Source organism: Euleptes europaea, chromosome 15 (assembly GCF_029931775.1).
Source record: "Euleptes europaea isolate rEulEur1 chromosome 15, rEulEur1.hap1, whole genome shotgun sequence".
NCBI lineage: Eukaryota > Metazoa > Chordata > Lepidosauria > Squamata > Sphaerodactylidae > Euleptes > Euleptes europaea.
This window is the reverse complement of record NC_079326.1, coordinates 60,290,099-60,316,993: the sequence shown is the minus strand read 5'-3', so window position 1 is coordinate 60,316,993 and position 26,895 is coordinate 60,290,099. Positions and strand designations below refer to the sequence as shown.

The window sequence follows — 26,895 nt, the reverse complement described above, 5'->3', positions numbered from 1 at the left end:
GTTTTCCCAAAGCAGACCACTGCTTTTAGCTCGCCCAGCCGAGGAAAACAGACCCGTCCCTCCAAGTTCTCCCTGTAGGAAGCAAACAGCAGCCCTGATGCCGAGAGAAAGTCTGTCTGCTCCTTTCTCGTCCAGAGCAAAGGTGCATTTATGAACACGAGGAGGAGGGAGAGGAGGAGGAGGAGGGAAGGGTTCTGCTGTTTTCCCATTTAGTGCAAAGGGCTGCTGTGGGCGTGCTTCCTTCTCCTTCACACAAAAGAGAAAGATTAGTCACTTCCCTGTTGAAACATAGGTGAAATTCTGGAGTAAAGTTGTTGGGGACAGGCACTTTATTTTTAATTTCTTTATTGGGCATGACATTTCTTGGCAGGTAGTAGGAGAGCCCTTTAATTTTATATCCTCCTTTGATAATTTGGGAGTATACTTGCTAAAAAGTTTGCCTAAGTTATCTCTGTTTGGTCTCTTTGATAGGTAGAATTTTTGGTAACATTCAGCACCCCTTGTACAATCTGTTCTGTATTCATTGGCACGAAACCATCCTTTTTTTTAATAGCACATAAAGCTAGATCCCTCCCCCCTTAGTCTAGCTGCTGCTAACATTCTTCCTACCTTTTCCTCAGTTTTATTTAAAAAAATTGTGTTTCCTTTTCTTCTCAAAGTATCTAAGTATCAATGAATTCCTCACTTCTAGTTTCTGTTTGCCTTTTTTCTGACTGTAGGTAAATATCTGTTGGCGGTTCTGTTTTTTGCTGTGCTTCTAAAATGCTGGTCGGTCTTGCTTTGCTATATCTGCCTATGCAAATAGTGTTGATAAACTAATTATAATCCCTCTGATGTATGGCTCCCTGCCTCCCATCAGTCTCCAATCTGTCGTATCCACTTTTAAAATTGCCTGTGACAAATAAAAGGGAAAATGATCTGCTTAAAATGTAATTCCCATTTTACATGTTGTCACAAATTTACATAGCCGAGAAGAGATTAAAAACCTATTTTAGAATATGACTGTTCCTAGAATAAACACCGGTTGGTAAAGTCCTCACTGGAGATCCCCACCACAGGACTGGTGCCTTTCTGCCTGGCGAAGGCCAAGGAAATGGCTCTGAAATAGCAGGAAAATGGCTCTGCAAGTAAGATGGCCCTACACTGCAGGGTTTGTTTTCTCATCTGTCACAAGCTATCCTTTCTTCCATTCAATTCCATACACGGTGACTATTTTTAAGTCAGAGCCAGCGTGGTGTAGTGGTTAAGAGTGGGTACTCTAATTAATGGTTCCTAGTTAATGGTTCCTCATCCACTTGGAGAAAAGTGACTAGTGGAGTTCCTCAGGGATCTGTGCTGGGCCCTGTGTTGTTCAACATCTTTATAAATGATTTGGATGAAGGAATAGAGGGAATGCTTATTAAATTTGCAGATGATACTAAATTGGGAGGGGTAGCAAATACAGTAGAAGACAGAGCCAAGATGCAGGATGATCTTGACAGGCTGGAGAAGTGGGCTAAAACCAAGAAAATGCATTTCAACAGAGATAAATGTAAAGTTCTGCATTTAGGTAGGAAAAATCAAATGCATAATTATAGGATGGGGGAGACTTGTCTGAGCAGTAGTGTGTGTGAAAAGGATCTTGGGGTCTTAGCAGACGAAACACTGAACATGAGTCAGCAGTGTGATGCGGTAACTAAAAAGGCAAATGCAGTCTTGGGCTGCATCAACAGAAGTATAGAGTCCAGATCACGTGAAGTGATGGTATCGCTTTACTCTGCTCTGGTTAGATCTCAACTAGAGTACTGTGTTCAGTTTTGAGCACCACAATTTAAAAAAGATGTAGACAAGCTGGCACGTGTCCAGAGGAGGGCAAAAAAGATGGTGAGGGGTCTGGAGACCAAGTCCTATGAGGAAAGGTTGAAGGAGCTGGGTATGTTTAGCCTGAAGAGGAGAAGACTGAGAGGGGATATGATAACCATATTCAAGTACTTGAGGGGCTGTCATATTGAGGATGGTGCCGAGTTGTTTTCTGTTGCCCAAGAAGGTCGGACCAGAACCAACGGGTTTAAATTAAATCCAAAGAGTTTCCGTCTAGACATTAGGAAGAATTTCCTAACAGTTAGAGCTGTTCCTCAGTGGAACAGGCTTCCTCGGGAGGTGGTAAGCTCTCCTTCCCTGGAGGTTTTTAAGAAGAGGTTAGATGGCCATCTGTCAGCAATGCTGATTCTGTGACCTTAGGCAGATGATGAGAGGGAGGGCATCTTGGCCATCTTCTGGTCACTAGGTGTGGGGGGGAGGTAGTTGTGAATTTCCTGCATTGTGCAGGGGTTTTTGCAGGGGGTTGGACTTGATGACCCTGGTGGTCCCTTCCATGATTCTATTATTCTAATCTGGAGAACCTGGTTTGATTCCCCGCTCCTCCACATGAACCTTGGGCCAGTCACAGTTCTCTCTCTCATCCCCACTTACCTCACAAAGTGTCTGTTGTGGGGTGGGGGAAGGTGATTGTAAGCTTCTTTGAGGCTCTTTTTGAGACCTCTTCTTCTAGACCAGTGGTCGGCAAACTCATTAGACAACAGAGCCAATATCAACAGTACAACGATTGAGATTTCTTTTGAGAGCCTAATTTCTTAAACTTAAGCGGGGGGTGTTTCAGGCACCCAAAGACTGCCGAGCCTAGCACTGGAAACGAGGGGTCAGGGCCACGCCGCCGCTTCAAAACAAACCCATGTGCCCTTTTCCGCACAGGAAGAGGAGGGAGATTTAAAAAAAACCAAACTAGCGGCAAACAGTCGCCTCACAAAACGGTTCCCGGCAAAAGCCAGGGCCGGGCTGTGTCTCCACGGTTGGTTTTGTGCAAAGAAAAGCTGCGTGAGCAGGAGCTGCCGTCAGGGGGGAGGACGCCCCAGGGAGGAGAAGAGGCGCCCCAAAAGCGCGGGCGGGCGGCGGCGCTGTTCTGCCTCACCTTAGTCCCCGGGAGGGGGGGGTGTCCAGGGGGCCACTCTGGCCACGCGCGCCTGGGGACCGGCCGCGGTGTGCGTTCCTCGGCTCGCTCGCTCCCGAGCCTCTTCCCAAGCCGGAGCTCGAATCAGGCACCACCGCCAGGCGTCCCAGCCCAGGACGCAGGGCCGCTGGATGAGCAGGGGGCGAGGGGTGTGTGGGAGAGCCGGGAGGCTCGGGCACTCCGTCGCCTTCCCAGCCGCCCGCTGGGCTGAGAGTCTATTGAGGCCGCTGCTGGCCCTTCCTCCGCTGGACCGCGCTCGGGTCGAAGGAGCGGGAGAAGTCGGCGAGGAGGTCGCCGGCCCGGCACTGGAGACCTCCCCACTTCCTGCACTCGGAATGGAACAGTCCAGCGGCGGGAGGCGCGAAGGGGGACGGGCCCGTCCGGGTTCCTCCCAAGCGGGGCTGCTGGGGATATCGGTCCCAGGGAGGGTTCCCCTTCTACGGTAGGAAGGAGACGTTCGCCTCGTGAAGTTTTCCTATCGCAAAGACGTAAGGACGGGCAAAGCTACGCCGGTTGGGTTTTCCTTGTCATCTGGGATAGGACAGGAGAGCATTTATGCATGGGAAGTTTTGCCTTGGATTTGCCTCTCTAGATCGGCGGTCGGACTCTTCCCTTTCCTTCCGGCTCCAAGGGCCGCTGGGGAGAGAGACAGACCTGTTGGTGCCGCCCTGGATGAGATGCTGGTGAGTGAGGGGGCAGAGCCGCACTCAAGGGGCCAAAGAGCCGCATGCGGCTCGCGAGCTGCGGTTTGCCGACCACTGTTCTAGGCCAAAGTAGGTGCAAGATATTTTGGCAGGCTTCTCCTGGTGTGCTTCTCTTGGCTTCTCAAGTAATTAATTTGTTGATAATCTGGGCAATGGAACCACCGGAAGTAGTCCCTCCTTCAGAATAGTCCTGCTTAGAAGCCTGCTAGAAAAACCGGGCCGTCTGTCCTTGAAGCAAGGTCTCTGGCTTTTAGCTTTCTCCATGGAAGCCTGTGTGGGTGTCTGAGGCATCCCAATATTCTGGTTTGGCCTTTCCACTTAAAGAGGAGTGTCCAGATAGTGGAGGCAACCCATTTCCTTACAGGTTCAGTTTTATCTCACAGCTTAGTGCCCAGGACAGGCAAAACTCCTGTTTCAGAAGCAAATTGGTAAGTGCCAAGAGTGCTTAGTTTAATTAGTGAATGAAAGCCCACATGATTTTGGCTTCATTTGTTTATGTTAACTGATAGATGGATATTCTTTTGCTGTAGAGTTTGGCTCCTTCCCATTTTTCAATTGTGTGTCAGAAATGCATCTGTTAATTAAGTATGCATTGGAGAGGGTGTCGTAAGGAAGTAAAGTGCTTCCTCCACTAAAACATGGACTACCCAGGACTGTTGAGAGTAAAAGGGCTACGGGGGTAAAATTCCAGGGGTCCTGATCATCTTGTAAACTTCTGGAACTGGGCGCAAGTCGTATGGTTTGTTTGAAGGTCTGGATGGGGAGGGGTGTCGTCGTAGAGTGCCGTGCTTAAGGTTGAACAGAACGAGACTTGCAGTCCTCAGCAGTCTACTGAGAATCCTGTTGAAGTCTGTTCGGTGGGGATTACCCCCAGGGAAGTCTTTTTAGGACTGCATGGGATTTTTTGACTTTGCTAGTAATTTTTCATATCTTTGCATTCATCACATGGAACTTTTAAAAAATGGTACTTCAGGCCTCACTGAAATAAATTTCTACAAGAAATAAATTTCTCTTAAAGAGACTGTATCAGCATCTCTTCATATTCACTGTGATCCTTGGGCTAGTCATGAGGCCCAGTCCTATGCATGTTATACTCAGAAATAATTCCCATTAAATTTAATGGTGCTTACTTTCCCAGATATGTGTGAAAAAATTCATTCTTAGGCCATTGTGTTAGTGCCTTCTCTTGTCCAAGGACTCTGGTTTGGAATAAATGAATTATTCTCTACTTTGTTTTCAAACCGTTCCTTGTTTATGCCACCTCCCTACTTCTCCCAACAGTCTTCACAGCAGTTTTCCTTCCGAATCCGGCCCTTCTTCCTGGTCTTTCAGGCCTCCTTCCTGTCTGTTCTTGTTAAACACTCAAAATTAAATCTGAGCAGTATATATGGATGTTTGATGTGGGAGGCTTTAACAAATGAGTAGTTTCCTATTTGTAGACCCCTAAGAACATCATTGGGGGGCATTTTGGATTGCAGAGGGAGGGGAAGGTGAGAAAGTTGTGCACAGCTGTTAGAAATGCATCACTGTGTGGAAACATACCACGGAATCATCAAACCCAAACTTTTCACCTTGAAGTTGTGAAAACACATTGAAAAGTTTCTTTATTATTCCACTACTTTCCCACCCTCCTCCCTGACACTGCCAGGCTCAGGGCTGTGCAGTAACCCAGAAACACATAAATAAAAAGAATTTAAAACATACATTAGGAACATTGGGAAGAATTTCCTAACGGTTAGAGCGGTTCCTCGGTGGAACAGGCTTCCTTGGGAGGTGGTATGCTCTCCTTCCCTGGAGGTTTTTAAGAAGAGGTTAGATGGCCATCTGTCAGCAATGCTGATTATAGAATCATAGAATAGAATGATAGAGTTGGAAGGGACCACCAGAGTCATCAAGTCCAACCCCCTGCACAATGCAGGGAACTCACAACTACCTCCCCCCCACACCCCCAGTGACCAGAAGATGACCAAGATGCCCTCCCTCCCATCATCTGCCCAATGTCACAAAATCAGCATTGCTGAAAGATGGCCATCTAACCTCTTCTTAAAAACCTCCAGGGAAGGAGAGCTTACCACCTCCCGAGGAAGCCTGTTCCACTGAGGAACCGTTCTAACTGTTAGAATCCGTCTAGACATTAGGAAGAATTTTCTATGACCTTAGGCAGATGATGAGAGGGAGGGTGTCTTGGCCATCTTCTGGGCATGGAGTAGGGGTCACTAGGGGTGTGTGGGGGGGAGGTAGTTATGAATTTCCTGCATTGTGCGGGGGGTTGGACTAGGTGACCCTGGTGGTCCCTTCCAACTCTATGATTCTACAATAAAAGCTTCAAACTAACCTTCATTAATAGAGCTATTCAATATCCAATAATTAATAATAATAAAATCAATTAGACTTTTCTAAAACAATAATGGGGTTATGAGAAATTGGGGAGAAGTTAAGGAAGACTTAGGGCAGTGATGGCAAACCTTTTAAAGACTGAGTGCCCAAACTGCAACCCCAAACCCACTTATTTATCGCCAAGTGCCAATACGGCAATTTAACCTGAATACTGAGGTTTTAGTTCAGAAAAACAACTCACACATTCACATATTTTGCGTTAGAAGAAAAACACAATAACAGAGCTTTCAATGATACAAACAACTTTTTATTGAAAGGTAAAAGTTTGCATTTGGCATGCATCTCTCCAGGACTCGTCCTCTGCTCAGCCACCGGACATTATTGTACATAAGTAAACAATTATACTGTGCCTGAACCTCCTCAAGAAGTGCTTGAAACTCAACAATTCAGAGCACGAGCCATGATATAATTCACCATTTTTGTGACATCTTTGAGGACATCGTCAAATTTTTTGAACAATTAATGTGATTTTTGCTGTTGTGTGCATGCTGATAATTTGTCTACCCTTGGCTCATACTTTGTAAGTTTGAGAGCAACACATGCAGCACTCAGGTCATCTGTTAGCCTGTTTCTGGTATCAGATTTGATATAATTCAAAGCTGAAAACAGCTGCTTACAAGCATAAGATGATCCAAACAAAGTAAGGAAAGCAATCCCAAATGTTTTCATTGGCTTAAAATTATTTGGCAGAGAATTCCACACTTTAAGGATTTCATTTTGAGAACTAACTGTGCTGTCCTTTGGCATCCCTTCTATCTTCTCAAGTGTTTCATAGAATTTATTTTTCCAGATAGAGCTTTCTTGAACTTCTATTAGCTTCATTTCCAGATTTTCTAAATCTAAACAGTGTAGGCAGGAAATATCAAGTTCTTCAAATTTGGCTTTTTCTAGAGAAGTAAGAAAACACAGGGTTGTCTCCATCTTACAGAACTGTAAAAATCTGTTACTAAAATTCACCTTTGCAGCTGCTACAATGCTAGAAAATTCCTTGTAGATTTCCTGATGGCTTGTAGGATTGTCTGCAAATGTTGTAGAATTTTCTAAATGCTTTTTTAGACGGGCGGGGCCCCAGACAAACTGAAGACGGGTGGCCCCCCCGACAAACAGCTGAGCTGCCCTGCAGCTCAGCTGAGAGGGGGGGCATGGCAAGGTGCTTGGCCACAGCCTCCTGGTCCAAACTGAAGACGGGCGGGGCCCTGACAAACAGCTGAGCTGAGAGAGGGAGGAGGGGCTTGCCCCGGGTGCAAGGAGAGGGAGGGCACCAGCGCAGGCTTGGGGAGCATGGGCTTGGGGAGAAGGAGCACCGCCCTCAGCACCCTCACCACGGCAACACGGCACAGCCCTAGGCAGACGCGACGGGTCCGCGCGTGCCCACAGGTTCGCCAACACGGACTTAGGGTGTAGCTTCTTGTTTTGGAAATTAAGACAAGGGTTGCCCTTATATTTAGTTATATACTGTTGTGGTAACTTTAGTACAGTTATGAGAAACCATGAGGAGGTTAGGATTAAGTTTGTGGTAGCAATAATTGAGTAATTAAAATATGAAACCCTGAAGAATGAAAAATGAGTCTGGCTTCTAAATATTTGGGCTGGCTCTTAGAGCTAAAGAAAATTCGTCAAGGCTTTCATTTGCAGTGTATGCATTTAGTAACCTTTCTATTATCTAACCAATCCAACTCATCCCCATGTAAACAAGCCCTCTGCCTCCACACTCTGAAAAGATTGTGCTCCATGTCTTTCCTAGCCTTCCTTGTAGAGACTTCAACAGCCAGAAGCTACAGAGCTGGCTTGGCCTCTCTGGGCAGACATGATAAATCTCTTTACTATATCGATCGTGTTGTGTCATGGCTCAAAAATATCTTCTTGTCCTATTCCTGTATGTACAGTTTGTCATTGAGTGACCTATATGAATGGAATGCACATTTCCTAGAGCATCCTTGACAGGTGTTCTGAAAACTGCCAGAGAGGGGGAGCTCACCACCTCCCTAGACAGCCAGCACCACTGCTGAACTACTCTTACGGTAATTTTTTTCCCTAATGTCTAGCTGGTGCTTTTCTGCCCGTACTTTTAATCCATTATTGCGAGTCATTTCTGTTTTGCTTGCCCTGCTACTCCCACTTCCCTTTTATCCTTTTATCCCTTAGAAGCTCCTTGATCAAGTGATCTTGAGCAGCATATATCTAGTGTTGGAGGGATATAAGGATTGAAACATATCTTGTCACTGACAATGTAGCCTTGGGGTCCCTGTCGCTCTGCTACTCCCACTGGAATTCTGAGTTTGTTGATTGTGCAGTTGTTACCACCTTAAAGTAAAATGTAGCCCAGAACAACACTGCATTGGAGCTTGCTGCATTTATTAAAACAATCAGAAATTTCCCTGTTCTTTTACGCTTCCTCCCTACATTCGGCACAGTCTCGAGGGCCACTGAGGCAGCTGGCTGCCAATGCAGTTCATCTTCGTGGTTTCTGTGCAGTCCTGCATGGGATCTGTGCTTGTGCAGGCCAGCCGCGGAGAACTGACCAGAAAGCTTTTAGGAGCTTCAGGGCGCCTGGAGCGCTCCCCCTCCCCTCCGTCCCAGGCCGAGAGCGAGCCGCCAATGGTCACGTGGCGGAGGGGGGAGGAGCGCTCCTCCCTCAGTTCTCCCTTCTCCGGCGTGGAGAGGGCCGCTGAGGCAGCCGGCTGCCAATGCAGTTCTGACATCGCTGGCCAGTTCCCTGTGCCATTCTGCAGGGGGAAACCCCTTTGTGTGCCCCTGTGCCAGGCACAGACTGCATGACAGGTGTGCTGAAGTCCATAGCACAGCAGCCACATCTACCAGTCAAGCAATGGCAGCTGATAATGCTTCATTGAGTGGCACACATACTGCCCCTTGATGCCGCTCCCCCCCCCCCCCGAGAGTCTGCAGAGAGGGAGAGGAGACTGAGCGGTAGCACAATCCCAACAGAGGCACATGGCCTGAGTGCCCCCCCTTAGCCCATAGGGGATGACCACCCATGGCGCAGACAGGATGCCCACTCACTCCTCCAGCAAGAGCCTGATTGGCATCAAAATGGTCAGAGGCTGGCCTTGAACCCACAGCCGCCGCCCCCCCCCCCATACACACCGCAGACCAGCATGGTAACCACTGTGCCAAGAGGGGAGTTCGTCAGGAGGTGTGGCAGCAGACACTGGATACCTCACTGCAAGGATAAATATGATGTGCAAAGTCTCAGAAATGAATAAGGAGCTAGATTAGCCTGTTTTGCCAAAGCAGCGGGATGTGGCCCTAAATCTTATCTCTGTTTTTCTGTGGACCTGAAGCTGCGACTTGTTCAGCTAAAAATAATGTTTAGGATATGCTGGACACCACAATGCCTTTTTAGTAAAGGACTAAGTCTAATTACTAGCGTTGTAACTCACATAACACATCTTTACAACATATGCTTTGGGCCTGTCCAGTAATTCGGTCCTTTTGGGCGGAAGTAATTATTCTTATCAATTTTGTATTGTAATATTATTGATTTTGGAGGATGCCTACATACCGTATATACTCGCGTATAAGCCGAGTTTTTCAGCCCAAAAAAAGGGCTGAAAAAGCCCAACTCGGCTTATATGCGGGTCAATACGGGAGGGGGAGGGGGAGGGGGGAAACGTGCTGCCGCCAGCCTGCCTGCTCGCCTTTTCTGCGGGCCAGAAACGGCCAGCGCGGCCTCCTGGGCGCAGGGAGGGGGCCGCCGCCGCCTCATGCCCGCCTTAAGGTAAGCCTGTGGGGGGGGAGGGGCTGCATTTCCCCCTCGGCCTATATGCGGGTGCCTATTTTTTCCCCATTTTGGGGGTGAAATTAGGCACCTCGGCTTATACTCGGGTCTGCTTATTCCCGAGTATATACGGTACTTTTAAATTACTTGCATTATTTTCTGGAGACTAACTGATGGTCAACAAAAATGGACCCTCCATGCCCCTCGCTGTTGCTAGAAGACTCATATTACCATGCTGGGAAGATAAATGCCCACCGCCGGTAATCCCATGGATTGAGGGCCTTGCAACGTTATTAGCATTTCAACAGATGGCATAGGGACCACATTTGCATGTGAACATATTTTTAGATATTTGGAAACCTTTTATAGATGTTTATCAGTAAACCTACCACCATTTTTGTTATATTTTGTTTGATTTTTTTATTTCTTATTTGAGGGTTTGATTTATATTTTTTTTACAGAGATCTGGCATCACCACCAGACACCTGGGGCCAGACAAAGAATATTTCACAGGCAGGCATGGGTCAGTAGAAAAGTGCTGGGAGAGAGTGCCCGGGGGTCCCAGTCCAATCCCCATGGGGGAAGAGGAGAGAGGTGGGCCTATGTTTGCCTCCGCTCCCCCACCAACAGCCAAAGGGGGAACAGCTTGGCCTGGCTGGGGTGCTGCCCCCAATTCCCATCAGTTTCGCTGGGACACAGTTCCAGACACCCCCCCCCCTCTGCTGCATCCGTGGCAGCAGCTGCCACGCGTCCACCAACACACACACACACACCCCAGACCACTCGCCAGCCCATCCCCCGTGCACGCTGCCTTCTTCATTGTATAGGCTCCTATGGGGGGCTACATCATGGGTTTTGCTGGTGTAAGTTTTCACTGGTGTTGGGGCTATTTCCACGCTGGAGCAGCTTAGGGAGCTCACCCTAGCCATGCCCTTGGGACTGCCCCTGCCCACACCAGCCAAGAAGCTTACCCGGGTGGCCCACCGGCCAGTGGCCACAATGGGATTGCTCTAGTGGCCAGAGCCCGCGCAGTGGTGCCAGGGCACTGTGCCAGCCCAACTCTAGCTTATGCTGGTGTAACTCTGAGATGTTGTAGTGTTAAGAGTGTTGGACCTGTATCTGAGAGACCCAGGTTTGAATCCCCATTCATGCCATGGAAGCGTGCTTACACACACACACACACACACACACAAGCACCCTAAGGACTATGCTGAATGTGTTCGTTTCTACATGCATGAAAATCACGTTGTGCTTGCCTGTCATTCTGAAATCTGCTGTTACTTAAGAATGGCCTCAAAGCAGAAGGTTGAGCACATCCTTTCCCAAGCACGGATGCTGGAAAGAAGAGGTAGTCACTAAGTGTGCCAGAGGAATAAACCTCACCCAACAGTAACGTCCTGTACTTCAGAATGTGGGCAAATGAAACAAAGCCAAAGGCATTTTGAGTCCCGGTGAAAAAGGCAGGTTTGACATAATGTCAGTAAGTAAATAGATTTGAATCTCGTGTGCTCCTACAGCACAAATGGCCTGTTCATCCTTTTCCAGGAATCCAGTGGATTAGATCCAGACAAAGTTTTGCCCTGCCTTCCCTCTCCCGCTTCAGTCCACTGATCTTCCCAAGATGGCGCTCCTAGAGGATAGGAGACCCGGAGCAACAGCACAAGGGGTCTGCTGCGGGACAGGGGGGACTGTTCAACCACCTTGCTTAAGAATGGTGCCCTTGAGATTGTGTGTTTGTGTGTGTTAAGTGCCGTCGAGTCCTATTGTTAAACAGCCTTGCTCAGGTCTTGCAAATTGAGGGCTGTGGCTTCCTTTATTACAGAGTCAATCCATCTCTTGTTGGGTCTTCCCTTTTTCCTGCTGCCTTCAACTTCCTAGCATGATTGTCTTTTCCAATGACTCTTGTTTTCTCATAATGGTCGGGCAGTAGTTATTCTGTTCTCCTGGGTCCAAAGTACAGGATATTTATTTTGTTGCTCTAGCCTTTTCTCAGTTAATGTTCTCATTTTATTTTTAATCATGGTAATCTCTAACACTTAATTTCAACTGAAAGATGTGGAAGTTAGGGTTAACATGTCCCAACTTCAGGCAGTATTTGAGGGTATAGTGTACTTATGTATACAGTGGGGGGGGAAAGTATTTGATCCCCTGCTAAATTTGCCCGTTTGCCCTCTGACGAAGAAATGACCAGTCCATAATTTTAATGGTAGGTTTATTGTAGCTGTGAGAGACAGAATAACAACAGGAAAACCGCCAGAAACCCAGAAGACAAAAGTCAGAGATTGATGTGCGTTATAATGAGTGAAATAAGTATTTGATCCCCTATCAACCAGCCAGATTAGGGTTAGGGTTCTGCTGTCTACAGAAGCAATCAATCCATCAGATTCCAAACTAGCCACCATGACCAAGACCAAAGAGCTGTCTAAGGATGTCAGGGACAAGATTGTAGACCTGCACAAGGCTGGACTGGGCTACAAGACTATTGCCAAGCAGCTTGGTGAGAAGGTGACAACCCTAACCCTAACTGTCAACCTCCCTCGGTCTGGAGCTCCATTCAAGATCTCGTCTCGAGGTGTTGCAATGATCATGAGAACGGTGATGAAGCAGCCCAGAACTACCCGGGGGGAACTTGTCAATGATGTCAGGGCAGCTGGGACCATAGTCACCATGAAAACAGTTGGTAACACACTACGCCGTGCAGGACTGAGATCCTGCAGAGCCCGCAAGGTCCCCTTGCTCAAGACAGCACATGTACAGGCCCGTCTGCAGTTTGCCAATGCACATCTGAATGACCCAGAGGAGAACTGGGTGAAAGTGTTGTGGTCAGATGAGACCAAAATCGAGCTCTTTGGCATCAACTCAACTCGCCGTGTTTGGAGGAGGAGGAATGCTGCCTACGACCCCAAGAACACCATCCCCACCGTCCAACATGGAGGGGGACATATTATGCTTTGGGGGTGTTTTTCTGCTAAGGGGACAGGACACCTTCACCGCATTGAAGGGACAATGAACTGGTCCATGTATCATCAAATCTTGGGTGAGCACCTCCTTCTCTCAGCCAGGGCATTGAAAATGGGCCGAGGATGGGTATTCCAGCATGACAATGACCCAAAACACACAGCCAAGGCAACAAAGGAGTGGCTCAAGAAGAAGCACATTAAGGTCCTGGAGTGGCCTAGCCAGTCTCCAGACCTTAATCCCATCGAAAATCTGTGGAGGGAGCTGGAGGTTCGAGTAGCTACACATCAGCCTCGAAATCTTACTGACTTGGAGAGGATCTGCAAAGAGGAGTGGGACAAAATACCTCCTGAGATGTGTGCAAACCTGGTGGCCACCTACAAGAAACGTCTGACCTCTGTAATTGCCAACAAGGGTTTTGCCACCAAGTACTAAGTCATCTTTTGCAAAGGGATCAAATACTTATTTCACTCATTTTGATGCACATCAATCTCTGACTTTTGTCTTCTGGGTTTCTGGGGTTTTTCCTGTTATTCTGTCACTCACAGCGACAATAAACCTACCATTAAAATTATGGACTGGTCATTTCTTCGTCAGAGAGCAAACGGGCAAATTCAGCAGGGGATCAAATACTTTTTCCCCTCACTGTATGTATATTATGGTTAGAAAGTTCATAAAATTTAAGTATGTTCTGTGTGTATAAATCTCTTGTCTGTAGGATCAAATATATGGTGTGTGTGGCTATGAGATCTCATTTTAACAAAAGAAAAATGCAGACAAGTAAAATTGTTACCTTTACAATCAAAAATGAAAAGCCAGAGCGTTTATTTCTTTATTTGTGAGATTTTTATGCTGCCTCTCCAGAGTCCTGCTTGTTTTGGTTTACAATTAAAATAATAAAATTATCAGTATAAAAACAAGCCATTACAGTAAAGCCGGTGGACATTAAAGCAGGTTAAAACGACCCGTAGAACAAACCACAGACCATAAAACCAGTGGAAAGATGTGACCCAAAATTATGGTAGATAAACATGTTGAAAAAGAATTGTTTTTCATTTTTGGTGGAAGTTAACCAAAACGTTAATAGGTTTTACAGCCTCTTAAGGCAGCCCGTTCTTTTTTATATATATATATATATATATATATATATATATATATATATATATATATATATATATATATATATATATATAATTTTTATAATATAAAACAAAACACAAAAAACAATTAAAAAAATACAAAAATACGAAAAAAGAAAAATAACAAAAATACAAAATGCAAGAGTACATACAATTATTTTAAATATTTCGAATATTAGTTACAGTAAAAATTACAGTAATTTAAAGTACTCTTAATACCTACCACCCACCCTAATACATGTATCCCACCACCTATATTTCACTTCCGGAGAAGTGTTTGAACAGTATTAAAATTATTGATTATTAATAATATACTATATAAAAAATAACAATATCTCTATAACTCATTAACTATTTTAGTAAAATTCATTTTCGCCAGTTTGTCCCAATATGCGATGGCTTTTGACCAAGATCTTTTAAAATCTTCCATATCTTTACCGTGTAAAGAATCTGTTAATTTAGCCATTCGCATATACATCCATAATTTCTCCAGTCTCTGATTGAAGGTTTATTTACTTGCTTCCAGGTTTTAGCAATTATAATTCTTGCTGCTGAAAAGCTATATTGGCATATGACTATATCACTATTTTCCATTTTCCCTTTAGGGATTCCTAGTAAGCAAAAAGCAGGATCTATTTTTAATGTGCAATTACCGTATATACCCGTGTATAAGCCGACCCGCGTATAAGCCGAGGTGCCTAATTTCTCCCTGAAAATGGAGAAAAATTAGGCACCCGCGTATAAGCCGAGGGTGGGCTTATAACCCCTCCCCGCCCCGCAGGCTTACCTTCTGGGCTCCTGGCGGCGGGAAGCGGCGGATCCGGCGGGGGCGGCCTTCCTGCATCTGCAGGAGGCCCCCCCAGGCCGCTCCTGGCGGCGGGAAGTGGCGCGGGGGCGGCGGAGTGGCCTCCCTGCGGCCGCAGGGGGCCTCTGGAGGTCGCTCCCGGCCGGGAAAAGACGGCAGCGGTAAGTTCCCCGTTCCCTCCTCCCTCCCCCCTCTACCGTATTGACCCGCGTATAAGCCGAGTTCTGCTTTTTCAACCCTTTATTTGGGCTGAAAATCTCGGCGAGTATATACAGTAATCAAATTGTTGGTTTCTATTACTACTTTTCTCCAGAAACCTTTGATTTTAGTACATAACCACCAGGCATGCAAAAATGTTCCTTTTTCAGACTTGCACTTCCAGCATAGACCTGATTCCTCTTTTTTCATTTTACTTAACAACACAGGTGTTAAGTACCACCTATAGAACATTTTATATAGATTCTCTCTTATTTCATTAGTGATTGTAAATTTGTATTCTTTTTTCCACAGATTTCCCCAAATTTCTAAATCAATATTATATCCTAAATCCTGCATCCATTTTACCATGACTAATTTAATTCTTTCTTGTTCCAAATTTACTTCTGTTAATAATTTATAAATCCTTCCTATTAAACCTTTATTTCCTTTATTCAATATTATTTCAAACTTAGATTTATTTTTGTTAAAACCCATCATCTTATCTTTATTAAATATATCTTTTACTTTATAATACATAAACCAATCCTTTATTTTAAGTTCTTCTCTAGACTTTAGGAACCATTCTCCTTCTATGCATTCTATAATCTCTCCATAAATATTCAAATCTAAATTTAATCAACTTCCTCTTTTCATAAATGCTTCTACAGGGTTAATGCAACCTAAGGTCATATTTTCTAAAGATCTTTTATATTTTTTCCAAATCTGAAATAAACCAAATCTAATAACATGAGAATTAAATTCCTTGTTTACCTTATCCTTTTCATACCATAAATATGTGTGCCACCCAAAACGTAGATTAAATCCTTCCAATTCCAATACTTTGAGATTCTCCAATAATATCCAGTTTTTAATCCATACAAAACAGGTTGCTTCATAATACATTCTTAAATCAGGTAGCCCCAAACCTCCTGTGTCTCTATGTTCAATTAAATTATTATACGCTATTCTATGTCTTTCTTTACCCCATAAAAATTTTAAAATATCTTTCTTCCAAACTTTGAAAATTTGGGTCCCTTTTAAAATAGGTAAATTTTGAAACAAAAAAAGCATCCTGGGCAATACCATAATTTTAATCACAGAAATTCTACCCCATAGCGATAAAGGTAATTTTTCCCAATTTTTAAGATCCGTAATAACTTTTTGCCATACCTTACTATAATTAAAATATTGTCGAAGGCTTTCACGGTCAGAGTTCATTGGTTCTTGTAGGTTATCCGGGCTGTGTAACCGTGGTCTTGGAATTTTCTTTCCTGACGTTTCGCCAGCAACTGTGGCAGGCATCTTCAGAGGAGTAACACTGAAGGACAGTGTCTCTCAGTGTCAAGGGTGTAGGAAGAGTAATATATAGTCAGAAAGGGTTGGGTTTGAGCTGAGTATTGTCCTGCAAAAGTATTTTATATACTTTTATATAAAGTATTTTATATACTTTTTATATACTTACTATAATCGTTTTGAAACAAATTTAAATTATTTGGAGTTAACCAAATACCTATACTTTACTTTATGTTCAATGGTATAACCAGTTCTTTTTGATAATTAAGGCAGCCCGTTCTGAAGAGTGGGGACAACAACGGGAAGTTACTTTGCCCTTGTAGTTGAAAGTTGCCAGAAGGAGATTGCAGTAGCAGGAGCCGCTGGGCCGATCTATACCGGCGAGTGCCTCTCGCTGTAGGTTAGAAGATGGACCGCAAGTAGATAAGAGCCCCTCTGCACAGTCATTCATGACTAAGTGATCAGGGCCAGGGCATTTTTGACCCTGCCGCCCCCCCGCCTGATGGAGACCAGGGCCCTGTCTGTGGGACCTCAGAAGAGTTCCACGGGGCCGGTAAAACAGAGCCGTTGCGCCAGGCTTGTGGCTGAGGCCAGCTACGGTCTCCTGGATATGATCAGTGGCCTCCCCAACCCCCCTCACTGCTGCAGGATTCCACCTGCTCGCCTAGCTGTAATTGATTTTACACTTAAGAGGCGCCTTAAGTAATTTTAGGATATTTGGTTTATAGAATTTTACAGGGCTATTTTAAATGTTGTTTTAATGGTTTTATTGACTAAATGGGATATTATTCCCTGTGAGCCACTCTGAGCCTGGTCTCGGCTGGGGAGAGCGGGGTATTAAATTGAACTAATAAATAAGTAATAAGTAATAAAATAAATAGCTTTACTTAGCCCCGTGGGTTTTTAAAGGGAAGAGGAAAGACCCCAGCAGTGTCGCTGTCTTCTCGTCCATTGGTTTAAACCAAGTTTGAGTATAAAGGTCAGTTGTTAGGCTATAGAGAAGGTTGTTCTGATCGCTGATGAACAGAAGTCACATTCTAAATGGAAAGGCCGCTAGCCAGACCAAATTCGTAAGCCATATATAACCAGCTTCTAATTCAAGAGCCACAAAGGGCGCACATCTAGGCACTGCAAAAAAATATTTCTCAGAATTGTAAGTTGAAGTAGTTTAATAGAAGGAAAAACCCCTTGAACCAGACCAGTGATAATCAAGGGTCTACATGACTCTGCAGTTGCTGCTTCAGCTGCAGTGAACTTTCCTAAGTACATTGAGAGCATTTTTTTTTAATTTCTTGAGGATGCTTAACATTTGACAATCCCAGGTGAATAACGCTTTGTTGATATTGAAAGTACAGAAGATGCCTTTCGAAAGTGTCAGTAGTGCATGACACCAGCCCTTATCCATTTGTGTGTGGGCGGGTTTTCAGAGTAATTTCAGAAATGGTTTGGGAGAAGGTATGGCAGTAGAAGAGGTCGGGAATCTGTTCAAATCCTGTTCTGCACACATAAGTACTGGGCTCACCTCGGGTAGATGATCCTTATGATCCTGGAACTGAATGCAAATATTTACCAGCCACAGCGTGAAAATCGGGATCCTTTGTTTGTATTCTCTTTGTGCTGCTGAGCACTAATGCCCAGAATTTAGTTTCTGAATTAGATTTGAGAATGTCAGCTCACTGTCTTACAATTCATCTTTATCATTCTAGATATTCACAAGGGTGTCTCTCGCAAACCTTTGCAAAATGTTTCTGTGGTTATGGGGCTGAGCTTACCCTGTGTGAGTACCCCAATGGTTTCTCATGGCTGCATTGTTACCCACTACTTGACTATAAGGGTAATGGCTCGTAGACCGTGCTGCTAGTATATAGTGTAGTATATATCTGAAACAATTTTTGCTGTCTTTTCATTAACTTTGTAGTGTGTGCGTGTGTGTGAGCGTGCGCGCCCTTGGGTGGGTGTTGCTCAAACTTTACCCAGCCTAATGTTGTCGTTCTCAGTTTGTGAAGAATGCTAGCCATTTGTCTGACCAATACTGGTCTAACACCTTTTTCTCATCTCTGTTTGAACTATTTGGGGTATTATATGTGGGCAGCCTTCGGAATACAGTTGCTACCTGGGCTCTGGATCTCGGGCTTCTTCAAGGGCTAGTTCTGCTCGCGCAAGTCCGGTGGTGAGCATCTTCTTTCCTTCTCCTCTTGGCCCTGTTGTGTGCATGGCTTTGTTTCTTTGTTTCCCACACTTATTTCTATGAGGCTGCTGCTGTGCATGGCTTATTGAATTCAGATTAAAAGATATTGTTAAAGTTGATTGACTTCTAAAATCATCAGACTCTTCACACAGTATTTAAAGTTGCTTTCCCCAGTTTCATAGGAGGTTCTGCTTCATGAGCTGTTCCTTGATAACTTGCTTTTTTATGATTTATTGATGGCAAAATAGATGAGACACTGGAAGATCCATGATTAGTCTCCTATTTTTTTAAATACTTAACAGAACATGTTGGATGGCTGGAATCAGGACAAAGAAGTGCGGATGGGGTGGGGGACCAGAGTGTGCATTTGGCTTTCACCTTTTCCTGCTTTCCAGATCTAAATTTCCCCCTTCTCCCCAAAACAATTCCCTATCAGTTACACCCAAAGTTATGGGCCAGTGTGGAACAAATATATTAGAAATAAAATAAACACCCCTCCTTCACTTTCTCTTCTCTGTGTGGTTCCAGCTTGGGCTTTAAATAGCTGCTGCTGCAAAGAAAAGGTAGCTTCTGGTGTGATTGTTCCTGATTTTTTCCCCCATGTAGAGCATAGAGAAAGGAAGAGCCAGTGATAACCATTTAACCCAGAAAACACCATGGTTATCTATTTCATTGTTAAAGACATTCTGGGAGATGGTCACGACTCAGGGTAGAGTATTCCTGGTGTCATCAGCTTAAAAGATTGGTTAGTAAATGACGGGGAAGAGCGGTACCTGAGACCCTGAAGAACTGCTGTGAGGCAGGATAGGCAATACTGATCTTGCTAGACCAAGGCTCTTACTCAGCATAAGGCAGATTTACATACGTCCACTGTGAAAGTATTCTGAACGTCCGAGATATGAGAGTGTACACATTCCCCCCCCCCAAATCAACCCGGAGTCCTTGGAAAGCCTCAGAGCCCGCTGCTATATTGCCAAATCAGAAACGGCACCATGTCAGGCTTCAGAATCAGGCGAGTGACGGACTCCTCTTCCCCTCTCACCTGCTCTGGCCGGGGAGCTGTCCACCCACAAGCTGCTGGGCAGGCTGAAGTGCGGGCGAGTGACGGCTGCAGGGGGTCTCCTCTCTCTCTTTCAGCTGCCTCCTCCACCTTCCCCTTTCTCTTTCAAAACCCTCTTTTCTTCTTCAAAACATCTTTCTTGCTCACTCTGTTTTTTACTTTTATTTATATTGTCATTATAACAATGCTCATAATTGCAAGTTATAAACACATTTCCAACCCAATTAAAATAACATTGGTTAAAATTATAGTGAAGGAAACTTCCCAATTCTGATAACTATAGTAAGATCAACAGCCTAAAACCATTTATTCCAAAAGCACTCTTATGTTATAGTTGTCTTCTTAACCATATTTCCTATAACTTATATTCAATGAACACATTACTGATTCCTCTAGATCTAGTCTTTTTACTTTCTTCCATGAGAAATACATATGCACACCTGTGTTCTAACACTGAAGGAAATTATCAGCATCCTTCATATCCTCCATATATGTTCATCTTCCTGCCCTATTCCATAACAGATTTTACTTTCACAGGTGTAAAAAAAAAAATCCTCCCATCTTTTAACCTCCCATTCTGTTTTTTCCAGTGCTCCACAATCAGCAGCTCTGCCCTTCCTTGGGAGCTTAGTTCTTTAACATATCCATATTCTTTAACATATTTCAAGAACCAAAGACCTTTTACTATGATCTATTTCTTGAATATTTGCTGAAATATTTTATCCAAAATCTGTACATGGACAACGCTACCAGATGTGCATTAAATTTTTGAGACTTAATTTCAATACTTTGGACTGTCCTTTGGAAAGATTCTCTTTTTAGCCACCAAGGAATGAGGTAACGCCCTTTTTTGCCGTCAAGTCACAGCTGACTTCTAGCAACCTCATAGGGTTTTCAAGGCAAGAGACTTTCAGAGTTAGTTTCCCATTGCCTGCCTCAGTATTCCTTGGAGGTCTCCCATCCAAATACTACCCAGGGCCGGCCCTGCTTAGCTTCTGACGAGACCAGGCTAGCCTGGGGCTATCCAAGGCAGGGCCAGGTATCACCTTATTGATATTTTATAGAAGTTTCTTATAGACTGGTGCCTGGGTTGTCCTTATCTAAAATTTTCTTCTCTCATCCTAATAAATGAAACCTCTTTCAAAACCAAAGATTGCATAATCTGTACTGGATTCGTTTCTGATAACCCTGATATCCTTTTGATACACTTTATGATACTGTGAAAGATAACTTTCCATTTACTGCGTAGTGTTGAACATAAATTGCCACTTCTCATTTTAGTAATGTGGACTGTTTCTTCACTGCCTTGACTTAAACATTCTCTATAATTCAAATGTTTAAATGAATGACATTATGCGTCATAAGTATTAGAAATCTGGAACCACCAGAAAGAACTGAAGCATAGCAGAAGTATTCACATGACACATTAAGCAGTATTAGGATCCTGTTTACAATAAGCTGTTACACAGCAGTAAATACTTTAAAAGTATGCCCCAAAAACTATGTTAAGTGGCTTCTACCAGCTGAAGAAACGGGGTCCTGCAGGAAAGACAACAGACCAGAGAGCCGTGTCTGTTGCCACTCAGTCAGGAGCCAAAAGGGGAAATTTCATCTGTTTGCACCTGAAAGCCAGTGCTGGAGACCCCGAAGGACAGGTGGAAAGCATGTGGCCAGCCAGACCATTCTGTCACATTTGTATCCTACTTTTCTTCCAAAAGAACCCAGGACAGTATTCATATGTATTGTGCACAGTTATTCCATTTTATTCCTCTCCAAGGTAGGTATGAGCTAAGAGATAACAGCCAGCACTACTGCCCCGGCTTGGCTCAGACCTGGCCACCCACAGCACGAGTCTTGGGGGGCGGGGGATAGATGTGGGCTGTGCTTGTTGCCTGAAGCGCTGCCACCAGCTGGGATCAGATAAGCCCGTGGCAGCACCACAGATCGGGACATGGCTTGGACCCAGCCTGTGCGGGTCCAGGAAGCAACCAATGTAGGCTGTGCCTGTTCCCTCCTGTGCCACTGGCCACTAGGGCCTGGCACTTTTTGGGACCCACCAGCTGGTGGCATTGGTCTAGGAAAGTGATGGGCAATGGGCTCATGGCCTCCCAGGCTAGCAGGGCTTGGCTTGGCCAGAGAAAAACGTGCCTGGAGTGCTTACCTTGCTCTCGGCAGCAGGCAGGCTGGGCTGCCGTCTCCCTCCTCTCTGAGGGAAGGAGTGGGTCGATAGAGCAGAGGAGAAGGGAGCCCCGCAGCTCCTCCCTGTCTCTCTTTCCCCAGAGAGCCTCCTGTCCCAGCTACTTGCCTGCCATCCCTTTATGGGCCCTGACTCACAGCGTGAGAACCGCTACCATAACTGATGGCACTGTGTGTGACGGGTGCCCTTCTGTCGACAGGGCACTGTGAGTCTGCATTGTACGCACATTGTTTTCTGCCTTCCTGTTAAGCTTTCAGTGGTTATTTGACTATTCGCATGAACGACAGTGTGTGATTTTGATGTTAATTGGCCTGAGCCGCTAGTTGAGGAGTGACAAGAAAATAATCCTTCGTTAATATGCAAGAGCCTAGCTTGGTAAAACACATTACTCCACAAAGCAAATGGAGACATGCCCAGTAGGTTTAAGGGAAGATATTGTGTGTGTCGGAAAGGGAAACGGCTCCTTGAACTGTCATGTAATTGTGGTTTCTTCTTTCACACTCTAGGTTGAAGAAAGGCCTGACAAAGACTTCGAGAGGGTAAGAGGACGCAGATCTATCTATCTATCTATCTATCTATCTATCTATCTATCTATCTATCTATCTATCTATCTATCTATCTATCTATCTATCTATCTATCTATCTATCTATCTATCTATCTATCTATCTATCTATCTATCTATCTATCTATCTTGACCGGAGTGGATCACAGGGACTGTGTCATGGCCACCTTGTTCCATCTACAGTGGGCCCCCAGTTTGCTTCTGGGCTCATTTCAAGGTGCTGGTATTGGCCTTGAAAGCCCCCCCCTCCCCCATTCATACTGGTTTCCTGCCCTTTTCAGCACAGGAAGGAGGAGGGGCCGCTCCTAACCCCCAGTCTTCTTTCTGCCTCTGTGGAGAGAGGTTGTCCTTCTTGTAGTTCCGTTGTCGTCTGTAGCACTTCCTTGCTCAAATGCTTATGACTCTTTCCCCCTTAGTGAACAAGGAAAAAGATCTCTTGAACAACACTAGACAATAGCCTGACATTCAGTTTCTTATGAACAAATATAGTCGCAGCAAGAAAACACACATGTATACCATCTTTCCTCTGTCACGCTTTGCTCTTCCCTTTTCTGATGTGGGGGTGTCAGACAGAAAATCCCCAACATTACAATTTTAAATACACACACACACACACACACACACACACACACACACACACACACCTTTCTTCTGAACATCTCAGGACCCAAAGCAGGAAACAGCAATGTAAAATCAATTTTATTTTTTTAAAGCTAAAAACATTAACACCGTTCTTCTTTAAAACCCTACTAAGGGGTTCATCTTTTAAATCATTTTTGCAATCTGCTTCTAGCCTGCTTGTTTGTTTGTTTTTAGAATAATTTTAAGCTCCTCTGGCATAATGTTGAGTTTTTAATAGCAGTAGAAAAGAGCAAGAGTCCAGTAGCACCTAAAAGTCTTACAAAATTTCTGGCAGGGTGTGAGCTTTCGTAAGCCACAGCTCGCTTCTTCAGGGTTTTTAATAGTTTGTTAATTTTAGCAATTTTAGGCTGTTTATTATTTTATCATGTTTTATTTCATAAGGCATCTCAGACAAGCTCTCGGACATAACTTTTCTATATAAATAATAGTTTTTAATATTATTAAAATTACGTGATTTTATATTGATACGTTGTATTTTATTTTACTGTTACTTGCCTTGATCAGGAGAAAGGTAGGCAGATAGTTATTTCAGAAAGGTGAAGATACAGTGCTGTGTAAACTGCATCAAACAATGAAAATTGATAAATACATTGAAACCTACTCCAAAAGGCTGGCGGGCGTGCAGTGCCCTCTTCGCAGCCGTCAGAACTACTCAGCTGGACAGGCTCTTCTCAGTAACGCCATCAGAATACCAAGATGACCAGAGACAGCAAGTAGAAATCCTTTGGCCACAATACTAGATTTGGCTGAGGAAAGTTCCTGCCATTTTGGGCCCAGGATGCCCTGAAGGAAGTGAGGAAGGGGAATCGTGGGTTTGTGAGTCTTCAGTTGCAGGAAGGTGGAGGCCCCTTGTGCTAGAGACTCCTCTTCTAGGTGCAGTCTACAAGAAGCATTAGCCGGAAGGACCAAAAATGTTTCTGTACCCAACATGCTTTGGCAACAGGGTCAAATGAAAGGAGTAGTTTAGGGTGGCTTGTAAAGTCCTTTAAGAACATGTCAGACCCTTAAGAACATCATTTACAGTGCAGTCTTCTGCAGTTATTTTAGCCTAAACCCTTTGATTTCAATGGTTTTAGATTAGAATAACCGAGGGAGGATTATACTTCAAATGCTTATAGTGTGAGAAACGTTTCTCTCTCAAAATATTGTCGAAGGCTTTCACGGTCAGAGCTCATTGGTTCTTGTTGGTTATCCGGGTTGTGTGACCGTGGTCTTGGTATTTTCTTTCCTGACATTTCGCCAGCAGCTGTGGCAGGCATCTTCAGAGGAGTAACACTGAAGGACAGTGTCTCTCAGTGTCAAGTGTGTAGGAAGAGTAATATATAGTCAGAAAGGGGTTGGGTTTGAGCTGAATCATTGTCCTGCAAAAAGTATCAAAGGTAATGTGCTAATCATTGTCCTGTAAGTATCAAGATAATGTGCTAATGAGGGTGTGGTATGTTAATATGGAACCATTGTATCCTGAAGTGATCTGTTAATGTGTGAAATCCAAAACTAATCTGCATGGGTATTGTGGACTGTAGTCTTTGTTAGTCTGGAGGTTTTCAGGACAGGAAGCCATGCCTTATTCATTCTTAAACTCTCTTCTTTTCTGTTAAAGTTGTGCTGATGTTTATGAATTTCAATGGCTTCTCTGTGCAATCTGACAATTTCTCTGTGCAATTTCTCTCTCAAGTTTGATGTGCTGCCTTGAAGATGAGTGATTACTTTTTCTAGAGCGTTAAGGACCTCATGAGGCTAATGTGTGTACTTCATTCATCTTATGCTGTGTTTATATGTACAACAATATGCAAGCAGTTAATTTTTTTCTTTGGAAAGGAACATTCTTCTTCTTAAGATTCTGGGGTCCAGATTATTCTGTTTATACTGCTGCGTGTACTAAAAAGGTTTGAAGTTAATGTAATTTAAAATGTGTTTATTGTAATGTTTTAAAGCAAATGTGAGTGGCGAGAACAATATTTTTGGCACTGTAGTCATTTATAGAATCATAGAATAGAATCATAGAGTTGGAAGGGACCACCAGGGTCATCTAGTCCAACCCCCTGCACAATGCAGGAAACTCACAACCACCTCCCCCCCACACACCCCCAGCGACCCCCACTACATGCCCAGAAGATGGCCAAGATGCCCTCCCTCTCATCATCTGCTTAAGGTTATAGAATCAGCATTGCTGACAGATGGCCATCTAACCTCTTAAAAACCTCCAGGGAAGGAGAGCTTACCACCTCCCGAGGAAGCCTGTTCCACTGAGGAACCGCTCTAACTGTTAGAAAATTCTTCCTAATGTCTAGACGGAAACTCTTTGGATTTAATTTAAACCCGTTGTTTATGGTCCGACCTTCTGGGGCAACAAAAACCAACTCGGCACCCTCCTCTATGTGACAGTCCTTCAAGTACTTGAAGATGGTTATCATATCCCCTCTCAGTCTTCTCCTCTTCAGGCTAAACATACCCAGCTCCTTCAACCTTTCCTCATAGGACTTGGTCTCCAGACCCCTCACCATCTTTGCTGCCCTCCTCTGGACACGTTCCAGCTTGTCTAAATCTTTCTTAAATCGCGGTGCCCAAAACTGAACACAGTACTCAAGTTGAGGTCTAACCAGAGCGGAGTAAAGTGATACCAGCACTTCGTGTGATCTAGACACTATACTTCTGTTGATACAGCCCAAGATCACATTTGCCTTTTTAGCTACCACATCACACTGCTAACTCATGTTCATTGTTTGGTCTACTAAGACCCCAAGATCCTTTTCGCACACACTACTGCTCAGACAAGTCTCCCCCATCCTATAATTATGCATTTGATTTTTCCTACCTAAATGCAGAACTGTACATTTATCTGAGTTGAAGGGCATTTTATTAGTTTTAGCCCAGTTCTCCAGCCTGTCAAGATCATTTTGTATCCTGGCACTGTCTTCTACTGTATTTGCTACCCCTCCCAAATTAGTATCGTCAGCAAATTTAATAAGCATCCCCTCTATTCCTTCATCCAAATCATTTATAAATATGTTGAACAACACAGGGCCCAGGACAGATCCCTGAGGAAATCCACTAGTCACTTCTCTCCAAGTGGATGAGGAACCATTAACAAGCACTCTTTGGGTACGATTTGTCAACCAGTTACAGATTCACCTAACAGTAATAGGATCTAAACCACATTTTCCCAATTTGTCAACTAGAATGCTATGTGGAACCTTATCAAAAGCCTTACTGAAATCTAGATAAACTATGTCTACAACATCCCCCTGATCCATCAAGGTAGTAACTTTCTCAAAAAAGGAGATAAGATTAATCTGGCATGACTTGTTCTTGAGAAACCCATGCTGGCTCTTAGTGATCAAATCCATCCTTTCTAAATGCTCAAGGACTGATTGTTTGATGATTTGTTCGAAAACCTTTCCTGGTATAGTCATCAAGCTGATGGGTCGGTAGTTACCTGGCTTCTCCTTTTTCCCCTTCTTGAAGATGGGGACAACATTTGCCCGCCACCAATCTTCTGGCACCTCACCTGTTCTCCAAGACTTTCCAAAAATAATGGACAGACGCTCAGAAGTAACATCTCCAAGTTCTTTGAGTACCCTTGGATGCAATTCATCTGGCCCAGAGGACTTTGTTTCATTTAAAGAAACCAGGTGTTTGTGCACTACCCCAATGCCAAGCAAATCCTTTCCCTCATCATGTGTTCTATTTATGTCATGTTGAGCACCACTTCCCTCGCAAGAAAAGACTGAGGAAAAGTAGGAATTGAGGAGTTCTGCCCTCTCTTCATCTCCTGTTACACTTTCACTTTCCGGTCCCCGCAATGGGCTTATCTTGTCCTTGTTGTTACTCTCACTTTGTACATAGGAAAAGAACCCTTTTTTGTTACGTTTAGCATCTCTTGCTAGCCTAAGCTCATACTGAGCTTTAGCTTTCCTAACACTCTCCCTACAAGCACTAGTTATTTGTTTAACTCCTCTTTGGTTATAAGGCCCTCCTTCCACTTCCTAAATGAGTCTTTTTTATTTCTCAACTCTTTAAAAAGCT

General features: G+C 44.3%; 1 protein-coding gene across 1 annotated transcript in view; it reads left to right on the top strand.

Moving 5' to 3' along the window:
- LRRFIP1 (LRR binding FLII interacting protein 1) overlaps positions 1-26,895 on the top strand; it is a 96,491-nt gene that overhangs the window by 25,407 nt on the left and 44,189 nt on the right. The window contains exons 7-8 of the mRNA XM_056861244.1: positions 18,312-18,389; positions 22,171-22,203. Coding sequence (XP_056717222.1) covers positions 18,312-18,389; positions 22,171-22,203 — 111 coding nt within the window. The remainder of the gene's footprint in view (positions 1-18,311; positions 18,390-22,170; positions 22,204-26,895) is intronic.